The sequence below is a fragment of the Penaeus vannamei genome, chromosome 30, assembly GCF_042767895.1.
Source record: "Penaeus vannamei isolate JL-2024 chromosome 30, ASM4276789v1, whole genome shotgun sequence".
In the NCBI taxonomy this organism is placed as follows: Eukaryota; Metazoa; Arthropoda; class Malacostraca; order Decapoda; family Penaeidae; genus Penaeus; species Penaeus vannamei.
The window spans coordinates 3574749-3587248 of NC_091578.1; the positions used below are offsets into that span (position 1 = coordinate 3574749).

At 35.2% G+C, this 12500-nt stretch overlaps 1 protein-coding gene across 11 annotated transcripts in view; it reads left to right on the top strand.

The window, feature by feature from the left end:
* The window catches only part of MICU3 (Mitochondrial calcium uptake 3), a 46027-nt gene that overhangs the window by 25865 nt on the left and 7662 nt on the right, over window positions 1–12500 (top strand). For 6 of the 11 annotated variants that reach the window (XM_070142844.1, XM_070142841.1, XM_070142847.1 and 3 more), the window contains 3 exons: window positions 4053–4131; window positions 6394–6520; window positions 7149–7277. In XM_070142844.1, coding sequence (XP_069998945.1) covers window positions 4053–4131; window positions 6394–6520; window positions 7149–7277 — 335 coding nt within the window. Of the gene's footprint in view, window positions 1–4052; window positions 4132–6390; window positions 6521–7148; window positions 7278–12500 lie in introns of all 11 variants that reach the window. The other 5 variants (XM_070142843.1, XM_070142840.1, XM_070142845.1 and 2 more) reach the window with 1 other exon arrangement.

Consider the following 12500-nt stretch of genomic DNA (forward strand, 5'->3'; position numbering starts at 1 on the left):
CTCTTTTCTTGGGAGTGTTCCATGTGCTCTTCGCTGGTTGGTAGTGCCATGCAGGTCTCTCTTTCTTGCCTCTCGCAGCCAGTATTGTTGCTTGAGCTGGAAGGCTGCCTCAGGGGTGGTGCTTACACTCCTTTTTTGTTTTCTTTTTTCATTTCTTTTTTTTCTTTTCTTTTCTTTTTTTTCTTTCTCTAAAGATTTGTAGACTTTTCTTTTGCCTGTATTCTTAAGGATATTGTTGATATTTTTTAAAGGGGAACATCTTGTAAATTGTTCATTGGAGAATTTTCTGTGCTTAGGCATCACTTTTTTTTCTCTTTTTTCCATTTATTTTATTTTATGTCCAAATACAACAAACAGGAAGTTAAGGATTTACAGAGAGAAATGCAATATATGTATGAAATTTGGATGGTGATATTCATAAACAATACAAAAATATTTTAAACTTTATTAATTAAATCTCAGCAGTTCTAGTACACATGAATGACTTGTTTTACCCATATCTTAAAGTCAGGGAAAAGATGTAGGATTTTTGTAACTCCATGAAATGAAATGTTAATTGGAATTCTAACTGATTTTGCATTCTGCATTTCATAATAACGAAAGTTTGTATGTGATTATTATCATATTTTAAGGATAGTCACATGATGTTCCCCATAACAAGTTATAAAAGAACCAAAGTTCATTGGAAATTTGTTTTGCTTCTGATGAACTGCATCAGAGAAAATATTAAATGAATAAAAGCTATGTAGATGGAAAAAAATGAACAATACAGTTAGAAAGAATAAGCAAATCAAGGAAAGTAGATTCCAAAATAAGATTTTTATTTTTTTTTTTATTATTTTTGTTCTTTTTTATCTTGTTTTTGAGGCAGGCTCTTCCCTTCTGGCTTATGGCAAGGCTGTGTACCATTTCCTTCAATGTCAGAATGAATACTGACATTGTTAGCTGATTCATTGTCTAATGTTGTATATTACTCTGACCAGCTCATGTAGTTCCGTGTGATTAACATGTTGAATATCGTTATAAGCAGTGATGTGTGTGGTTATTTGCAAATATAGCAGTTTGTCATGTGTATTAAATACATTATTGTCTACTGACTCGAATGTTTTGATATTATAATTTTTCCTTAGGCTCTAACATAGTGACTCACATTGATTATGCTGATTATGTAAGTACTTATGTAATGCTAGAATGATATTGTGAAGAAGACAAGGGCAAAAGTTTGTACATTATCTATTCATGTTTTTATTTATGTCTGGGTCCCTGATTATTGTGTTGTGTCTATAGACATACATGTATATATGACTATAATAGTCAGTTGTGTTATGATTTTTACCTGTGTCCTCTGTATTATGATTTTTTAATCTCAGTTATTGGCTTGTCCTCATATTTTCTCAGTTATTTAACTCTTATAGATATTCTTACTGATTTTCTTATTCTTCGTATGTGGTAGTATTTTTTTCCAGCATATTTTAAGAAGAACTGACCTGACCATGTTTATTGTCTTAACTGTATGTACCTTTTAGGCAATATAGAATAAGAGCTTTGCCCTGAGTGAAACCATTTTTTATTCAACAGGTGATATTAATCTATTGTATGGTTATTATCCCTTGGGGGATCAAAGGGATATACCTTGGTCTAAGGTCGGCTTTCCTTGTCCCTGGTATTGAAATGTACATATTATACAGGATTTTTCCACATCTCCATTATGAATTACATTGTATTGAGATAGATGGACAGGTTGACCTTTTTGTCTAAATTGCCATCTTTGAAATGCTGTGTAGGGTGAAATGTGGCTATTTTTCCACAGCATGTTCATTTGCTGGTAATGTGAAGGTCTATCTGACTTTGCTGATAGTCTGTCAGGCCTTCACATAGTCTTGCTATTGGGCAGTACAACAGCAAATGGTCTGTGTCCTGAGCTGCTTCTTGGTATGCAGGACAGAGAGGGGAATCATATGGTCCCTACAGCAATACATGTTCATTGCTGCTCTACCATGGCATGACCCTTGTCTTTCTGACAGGGTCCATTGTTTTCTGGTTGTAGTGTAAAATCTTAGCACAGGTTTTGATAGGTTTTGAATCAGGCCTCTGGCCCATGGAACTTTCTTTTGCCATTCATGTAGCCAAACTGTTGCAAAGTTTCCAGGATTTCATTCTGGAGGGAGCTGGGACCACACATAAACTGCATTGGGGTATTTAGGTATTCATCTATCAGATATGCATACTTCTTTTGAGTTGCTTATTTTCTTCCGTTATAAGGGAAGTGATTGAGCTCATTTAGGTTCTGCTCTAGTTGTTTTGTTCACTTTGTTTAGATTTTTCTTGTTTTTAGCTGTGGACTCATTAGTACTCTACTGAGGCACAATATTATGCTAAAGTTTAATGTAAATGTTTTCCAAGTTGTTTTGGCAGGTTTTCTTGTGTCATTGTTCCTCATTCTCAGATTTAGTTCTTTGTTTTGAATATTTGTCGAGCAGGCTAGGGTCTGGTTCAATGTTACTTCAAGATATTTTGAGTAGAATATCTGCTATCAAGGGTTGGTTGTTTATTTCATTGTTATGACTTACGCTTTAGTGTTGTTCAGAATGTACCATGTCCAGAATGTCTGCATTTCCAAATTTCAGAACTGTTCCAGGTATGTCATTGGTGAAAACATTGAAATGAGTTAGGGCCAGTCAGTAGGTAACTGTTTTCCTAAGATTGCAGCATCTTTACTAAAATATCCTTGGAAAATATTGTGTCCCAGTCATGGTTCTTAGATTTTATTGTTCTGATCAGCTTAGTGTAATAAGTCTGTTTCACCAGACTGTATCCTAGGCTGCTGACAGGCCTGTGAAGATTGCTCTGATTCCTACTTTTCTCATAGCTTATGTTTATGTAGAATGTCAAGCAAGAACTTGTTTTGAAGTATCTCTTTTTGGTCTAGGTAAGATTCATGTGATTCTTTCAAGAAGATAGAAAGGGTCAGTCTACACTGGATGTGATTATAACTACATTTTTTCTATGTCTTCAGATAAGTGGATACTTGCTTTTGATGTTGATATCTGTCATGGCCATGGCCAGCCACTATATGTTTTGTTTTCCAAGGTGACAAATATTTCTGGGTAGATCCTGCCAATTTTCATGTCTTCAAGCTTTTCACAGGAGCTTTGGTGTTGTGAGTTGTTTTTTCATATCTGTAGAAATGGGTGTTGGACAGGGTTTAGTCCTTGTCATAGCTTAATTTTGCAGGAGTTTCCAGGCATGTCTAGATCTGCCAAAGCTCTTGGGTTGTTCTCTCAGGCCAGCTGCATTTGTGACCTCTGGGTTGTGGGTTTGCTTATATTTCTCCTAGATTTCTTCCTCTCTAGATGACCAACAAAGAATGTAAAGGGATCTATACCCTGTATGATTGTATTTACTGGCATTTTTGGAAAATGTGTTAGATCTATTAGACCTACAATAATGATGACCTTTGTGTAATACACTGAATATTGATTGATAAAATGTGTGTAAAAAGACGAAGAAAAGGATTTTTTGCCCCTGTAGCAGAGATGCTACTGTATATTTCTACGCACTGACTTCTCTTTCATAGATATAAATAGTTTGAACTAGTCTAATATCATTAATAAACATGTGTTTTTAGTTGCCAGATATAGACTGCATTGTTCTTTATGTACTGTGATACTCACATAACTTGTTCTTTTCCCTAATGTTACAGTTTCAGTGATCATTCCTTTTATGGTCATAACATAGTTTGCTACTTTAGACAATGGAGTGTTGCAGGCTGTTTGATTTCAAAACACATGATGGGACTTTCGCAACCTCATGTGGTGTGACTTGCGCTTCAGACATATGCTATTTCTTTGGGCTTTCATTTATGAGTATAAAAATTGCTGATCAGCTTGTTGATAAAATGAGAATTTATATTTTATAGATTTGTATTTAAAAGTGCTTGATGTGAAGATATTTTGTGGCAAAGATAAATATGAATTAAAACATAAATATATATTAGCTCAGTAATGTTTTTTTTATATAAATGAAAGTAATATATATCACTGATTTTACAGCTTGAGAAGATCTTTAGTACGGCTCGCAGAGACCGACTAAACCGAGCCTTGGAGGGAGCAGTTAAACAAACAGAAGGAGGTATGTAATGTGCTGTAGAATAAGAAATATTGAATTTGATGTGCTTTCTTAATTCTTGATGTAGATATTTGTAACAAATCATATTTAGTCTTATTTAGGTAAAGTAATTGTGGCACTAGATGAAGAGCTCAGATTTTTTTATCCTCCTCTTTTATAAAAAGAATTATATATAGGGTACTCAGATGTCTGGTAATGAAACAGAAAATATACCCTTTAAGTCATGGATTTTCCTCTCATATCACTTTATAGCAACATCATTATTTTTCTTATCCATATTGACTACACATTATCCTTCCTGCATGAACCTCCTCCTCCTATTCCTTCTCTCTTCTTCTTTCTCTTCCTTTTTCAATTCCTTTTCATGCTGAGATAGGCCAAAATTCCATTAAGATCATGCCCTCCAAGTAACAGGAACACCTGATCATACCCTGCCTACTGCGAGCTCACTAGTCGTGGATTAACTACCATGAACTCACTGCTGTTTGACCCAGGTCATACAATAGGCCACACCCCTTCATGTATGACCTACAACCTGATCCTGTTGTCTATACACTTTTCTATGAGTCATCCCATCCTGGGCAGAGGCCATCCTTCAAGCTACCCTTTGGGCTTGCCATTTACTAAGGTGGTCTAGCTGACCTGTTAGCCACTGCACAGACATAGAAGTATTAAATCACCTATGTATCATAGACATAATGAGTGCTTATTTTGAAAATTGAATATGAATGTTTTCGTGTATGAAACCCAAAACTGAATAGGCAATTTTCCCAGTGACATTTATCAATTCTTGTAGATGGCAAACCATTGCAAGGTAAATACTGTGAAAATGAGTGCTGTCAGAAGGGAGAATTTGATTTAGAGTTCATTTGATAATTATCATGAGGTATTTGCCTATAGGGCCTATCTCGTCAAAGTGGTGGACTGAAAGGTTAGAAATATAAGAAAGGGGTGAAGGGAGACCTTAGTAAAAGCTGGAGGGGTATTCCCATAGAGTTGTGCAAATATTGTGAAATTTACAGGTGAATTATATTTTTTTGCTAATATTAATCTGTCAAAATGATAGTGCATAAGAATTTGCAGTGCCTTATTATTCTTGACTTGTACTACTTTATAAGGAGTAAAGCAAGGAATAAGCTTTGGACACATATGTTCACTAGTATCTTCAGAAATACTTGGACACTAATACCAGTAGACTTGTACACATAATTTTATGTTCTTGTGAAAGTATCAAGTCTCTTTCATTATAATATTATCTCTAGTTCTCTGGAAGGTGAAATTATTTCAGTTCAAAAAATAGTGTCATAATACAGAGGTTTATGTCCTGGTCTCAAAAAATTCATATGGGATTCTTTTATTCATCCAAGCAGCTTGAGATAGGCCAAGGCTACATCAAGGTCAAAGCCTCCAAGCAGGGACAGTCAGTCATACCCTGTGAACTACCAGTCACAGAAGTACCATGGAAATGCCACTGTTCAGGCCATACCATATGACAGGCCAAACCCTGTAACACATGCCCTCCAACCCTTTTCCTACATGTATACACATTTAGCCGTGAGTTGCAAACCATTTTGGAAAGAGCCCCTCTTCCTCGAAGGGAAGATCCTCTAGGCACCCCCCTTTGGACTTGCGATTTTCCATGGTGGTCCATGATACATTAGCCATTGCATGGACACTTGCCACTCCTCCTATACCTCCCCTCATCATCATCATCATCATTATTTTTCTTGTCCTCTTCTTCCTCCACCTCCCCTTCCTCCTCTTCCTCCTCTTCCTCCTCCTCTCTCTCCTCCTCCTCCTCCTCCTCCTCCTCCTCTTCCTCCTCCTCCTCCTCCTCCTCTCTCTTCTCCTCCTCTCTCTCCTTCTCCTCCTCTTCCTCCTCTCGTCTCTCTCTTCCTCCTCTCGTCTCTCTCCTCCTCCTCCTCCTCTTCCTCTTCCTCCTCCTCTCTCTCCTCTCTCTCCTCCTCCTCCTCTTCCTCCTCCTCTTCCTCCTCTCTCTCTCCTCCTCCTCCTCCTCCTCCTCCTCTCTCTCCTCCTCTTCCTCCTCCTCCTCCTCCTCCTCTTCCTCACTTTCTTCCTCATTATCCTTGTCCTTCTCCTCTTTCATCATCATCATCATTATCATTGTCATCATCTCACACATTTTTGAGAGCCATGTACTCAATGAATAATTGTATGACAGTAGATCAAGAATAGAGAAATAGATAAATAAGTAAATAGATAAGTTTAAAAAGACTTCATGACTCAAACATAATGACTTAGCAGAGGATGGGGAGGTGGAGGAAGTGCTGGAGGATGAGCTGCAGAAGAGTCATGTTGTCGACACGACTTTGCTACTCCACTTCTTTGGAAAGAAAGGAAAGCAGGACCTTAAGTTCGAAGAATTTAAGATGTGAGTCTGTTTGAAGATTTTGTGGCTTGCTGTGTTTCATGCTGACGATGGCTTCTTTGCAATTTTCTTGTTTCTCACATTTATAATTTTTTATTGTTATTAACACATATACATATTTTCTTTTCCTTTACTACTCACATACACATACTATAGAATTTGTGATGCATGAATATGGTCATTTTTGGAAGTAGAAATAGTGAATGTTGGTCCATAAGGTATTGTAGCTTGTTCCGTATCTGTAGTGGTGAGTTCATTACAGAAAAAGCACTCTTCATGCATGATAAGACCAAGAGGACTTTTTAGCTGTTGTTATATCATCTACTAAACTTATTTGTGCATAGTGTTTTACCAGCCATTCATCATAGTATGTGTTACTCTTCTTGGTCTGTGATATTGTTAATCAGTTTGCTTTTTAGTAATGATGCATCATGGCATTAGGTACATGTGGTAATTTGTTAATTTCTCAAAATGAAAACTTTTGACCTGCAGCCTCAAGCACACTCTTTTTTATTTCATTATTTGTTGGGTGTATACAAGTACTAATCATGAACTTTGTTTAACACAATATATCTGATGAAAAGAATAGCATCTTTATTGTCTAATATGGATTTTATTGTCTTCATTTCAGGTTTATGGAAAACCTACAGACAGAAGTCCTAGAGATTGAGTTCAATGAATTTTCAAAGGGCCTGCCTGCCATCACAGAGCTAGACTTTGCCAAGATTTTGTTACGTTACACTTACCTACAGTCCGACCAGTAAGTGTCCTTGCAGTTACTACCAAAATTGCTTGATATTTATATAGAATCTACATTTATAATTTTTTGTTGCCTGTGTTACTAGAAGAATATAAAAGGAGAGCATGTGCTTGTGTCAAACCTCGACTGACAGAGAAATAGAAATTTCCATCCATCAAATTTCTCATTCTGTGCCCTTGAGAGCTTTTACAAAAGCTTGAAATATCAAATGGTAAAGAACAGAGGGGAATAAAGGAAACACCAGTGTCCTGCACTTAATATATTGAGGAATTATCTAGTAATCTCACACCTCGAAGAGCTAAGTAACTTCCAGAGTAATCATTTGCCCTGAATCATCATCCCCTAAATGAAGGAAAAGGACCAACTCCTAAGAAGTCACTCCTAATAGTAGGGAATACCTTTGCCTGCTGTTGGAAAAGACCTTGAAACAAACAAAAAACTTTAGTAACCAGTGGCAACTGTGTGTACATTTGTATGTATATATATGTGTGTGTGTGTGTGTGTGTGTGTATATATATATATTATATATATATATATATATATATATATATATATATATATATATATATATACATATATATATACATATATATATATACATATATATATATACATATATATATACATATATATATATACATATATATAATATATATAATATATATAATATATAATATATAATATATAATATATAATATATAATATATAATATATAATATATAATATATATATATATATATATATATATATATATATATATATATATATATATATATATATATATATGCAAATGTATATATATACATATCTACATACATACATACATACATATACTTACACAAATACATGAGGAAAAAATAGTGGCACTGCCTCAAGAAATGTGCCTGTGACAGCAGAGATAGTGAGTTGCACTCATAAAATCAGGCACTACAAGCCAAGCTACATTTTCCACTGTGCACCCCATATATCTTATCTATTACACTTACCATCTTGTGGAACAGAGAAGGTAAATACACAAAGTCCTACTAAGATAACCATCTGTTTACAATGCCAGAGAACTGGTACAAAAACAGATGGAATTATAGCTGAGGTTGTGTAGGAGACTAATGCTTTAAAAGTAACTATCAACCCTCCATCACTTTGACAAAGACCTTGCACAGGCTATATCCTGAAAGTGCTTTATAAGAGGTCCACTCTCCACTTTGCTGAGCCCATCTGAAATCAAACAGTCAGAGAAATTCAAGAGTGGTTGTATATCTCTGCACCTAGCAGGTAGCAGGAGCCTGTCCTGCATCAACTAACTCATTCAACTTAAAACACATATATGAGTACTTGTGAGGATGTGCTAGATGTAAGAAGAGGCAGAGTGAATGATAGACAGACAGATTTTGGAGGATTCCATCTCAGAGGAAGCCTTCAGTTAACTGCTACCCAAGTGTGTATTGTGAGTCATACAGAAAGTCAAGCAAGTGAGAATTGTAGTATAGAAGATTGTTTTGAAGATCTAAAGTTTTCAGTGTATTGTTTGATATTATGTTGTTCATATTTGCTGAACTCCAAGGCACAGATGGATTTTGAAATGCAAAGATTTCTCTTTACATAGATCAGTCAAATGTTGATCTCTACATATGACAGTGTTTTATGTAGAGGAAGAGATTTATTAGGTTTTCAGATCCTGCTTATTTCCTTTCAGTTAACAAAATAACTTTGATTTGGATGATAACAGAGAAAATTTCAGTTCTCCTAAACATTCAGAAAATGAAATAGAATAAGAGGGTAGGACCATATGGATAAATATTTGGATTGGTTAAGAGATGTTTCTCAGATATTTTTGATAGCTGGGAACACAACCAAAAGGGAAACCCAGTACAGCAAAACCTATTTATTTAGATATCAATTGCAATTTTGTTATCAGCTAATTAAAAATTCTTCAGGATATTTCATTATTAACATCTTCCAACTTTGTAAGAAGTGAAAGAACCTTACTAATAGAGAAGAGAGTGTTTTCTAGTAGGGACAGATACGTTTATGTGTAATTGTATCCATCATTTCATATATGTGTTTTAAGTCCAGTATTTACAAAAAGGTCCTTTTATGCTGAATTTATATTTCTATTTTACAGGCCATAATTTAAAAATAGTACTACACTGTTAATCTTTAAAGCATATGTTTTAGTATCTCTTTTTGTATACAAATAAAACTTGTTAACAACAAGCAGAAGAAATAATTGTTGCAATTTAGTTATGAGTTGCAAATACATATATAATAGAAGGGTCATGTGTGTTTACTAGTGAACTTTGTCTTTTGGTAGATACTACAGAGGACACAGTGTATACTTGCAGTGTGCACTCTAAGAAGATATGTTTTACCAAGAACAATATGATTACATCTATTGTTGTGAATTATATATTCATTTATTGAACTTTTCAGGAATATTTTTGCAAATATATATCTTAAACAACGTGATTGTTGGGGAATTATTTATTTTTTGGTATTTTCCTTTTTTTTTCTATAATGTCCTGACTCTTTAGTATAACTCTATTCTCAAAAACTTAATGACCTAAAATATGTCTTTCATGGAAGAAAAATAACCTGATCAGTGTTTTGTGTATTATTCAAACTCACCAAGATGTTACTTCTGGATGTCTCATAAAGGAGACAAGCATATGATCTTTTGTGTGAAATGCCAGGTAAAAATTGTGCTATAATGTCAAATATCTTGTGTTTTTATTCATTGATATTATATTGAATAACACCTTCATTACCACTCAGGCCTGCAAAGCGGATGTACAGGTGACTGCAGACGCAACATGAGTTTGTTTGTGATATCACTTCACATAAGCACTGTATGGGTATTGATTATATACTGTGTATATCAAGAAACTCCCTAGTAAATTATACTGGATCTTTTTTAGCTTTGTAAATGTCATAGTCATACTTCTGGAAAGGTGATATGTAAATCATTAGCATAATAATTAGGATAATTATATCTCTAAATAATCCTATACAAAGATTAGTAACCCAATGTACATTGTTAGTTTTAGTATTATTGTATGGCATATATGATTTTGAAGAATGATTATTGAAAAGGTATTTGGCCAAAGTTATTGTGTTTTGGTAAATTTGTTTTGCAACAGAATTCTGAAAAAAAGTAATGAGAGTTAATATATAAGCAGATATCATATGCATTTTTCCAGAATTATGACACAATTTTAGGCACTGTAGAACTGATATATTGCTGTATAGTGTAATGATTTTACCACATAAAAGAACCTGGCAAGTTAGGGTTTCGGCAAGGTACACTCTTGCCCTAAATGCTGTTTTACTCCTGTTGAGTGGGATAACTGTAGATTGAGTTTTTTTTTCTGGACTGCATAAAATTATCCCCCCAATAAAAGGAAATAAGCTGATGTCATAGTTAAATTCCAAATGATAAATACCTGTAGCAACGATAATGAAATGGAATTGGCTGTTTGATTAAATTTTGGATAGATGTTTTGGACAGGTTATGTAGTAAACTGAGCTGTGCTGTAGATAATGCTCTCTTAAGCTTTTGGTACTTTACAGTATGAGAGATGGCCTGATATGTTTATATTAGATGACAGAAACAAGGTTTTTATCTGTTTACACTGTTCTAAGTTCTTATATTGATCAGTATACACTGGTGGCTCTACTGTGCTCGGACAGCATTTTTATTGCCATCATGTGTCTATTTAGCATTCATTTTACATTTTACTGTATGTTACTTACTTATAGTATAAAAACTAAAATAGAAAACAATGTGCTCATATTGGGTATCCAAAACACATATATTTGTTAGCTCTTAATTGATGTTGGATCTCTTCCATTGTTCTCCTTGTATAGTTTCCTATGCCTCACACTTCACTTTTTCCAGCATAAGTAAAGTGCTGTTCCTGTAAAATCTAACATACACTCACTCAACACTCATGCAAAGGCAAAAAACACTCTCTCATACCTTCACTCATTTATTCAAGCACTTTCTCTCACACTGTTTCACTCTTGTCTCCACACTCATTCACTAAATCTCTCGCACACACACACACACACACACACACACACACACACACACACACACACACACACACACACACACACACACACACACACACACACACACACACACACACACACACACACACACACACACACACACACACGTATGTACATACGTAGATAAGTAAAAGGAATCAGAAATTGGTCAAAACCCTTACACTTTCTCAGGGGAAGGGGCTAACCCCAAACACCCTAGCTGAACATCCCCAATCCATCTTTGCATACATACATAAAGTACTTACATTAATACAAAATTATGTATAGGCATACACGCATAAACCCAAGCATAAAGATATACATGAATATAAATGCATATGCACAAATACAAATACATGGAGCACATAGAAAAATACATGCAAGCCCCTCAGCGTTGAAGAAATGCTCGCACCAAAATAAAAATGTTCAGAAATGCATTCAGTTAAGGTTTAGCCAACATTGTGCAACTTCTTAGCTATGTTGTTAGAACATTAACCCATTGCCGCCGGGTGGCATGTACGTACATGTTTTGGACTGAAGGCCAGGGGCATCATGTCATGCCCTTTCCCGCGCTACTGGCTCGTCGGAGGGAGGTTGATTTTCTCCGATAATAGCAGCTTCATTTATGTGGTAAAGATTTTAGGCCATGGCACCTATAATGAAGGTAAATCTTCAAAATTTTAATATTTTTATAAATTTTAGCAAAATAAAAGCTTTTAGGTGCTATATGTCGCTCGCAAACTACAGATCGATCCGGGCGCAAACAGGGGAAACTGCCGATGCGCACCAACAAGCCCGTGCGTACGTCAACTTGCCAAATTTTTACCCGTCGGCAATAGGTTAATTTTGGTCTCGGGATAATACTAGTTCAATCTAGGGTATGCAATTGACATTGCTGTTTTATTTTTTAGTCACAAAATGGTGGTTTGCAACTGTGGAAATGTGTAAGTACAGCTTTTTACCCACTGATGTGAGGGATAGGATTAATTCATCCACCAGAGGTCTCTTCTTCCAGTTTAGGGAAGCTTATTATAATAATAATAATAATAAGACACTACTAACAAGATTAATGGAAAAGGCAGCCCCAGTTATTCCAGACAAGTGATTGGAATGATGGGCGAGAGAACTCATTTTTTTATTATATCCTGTAAGAAAAGGTACACTCATATCTAT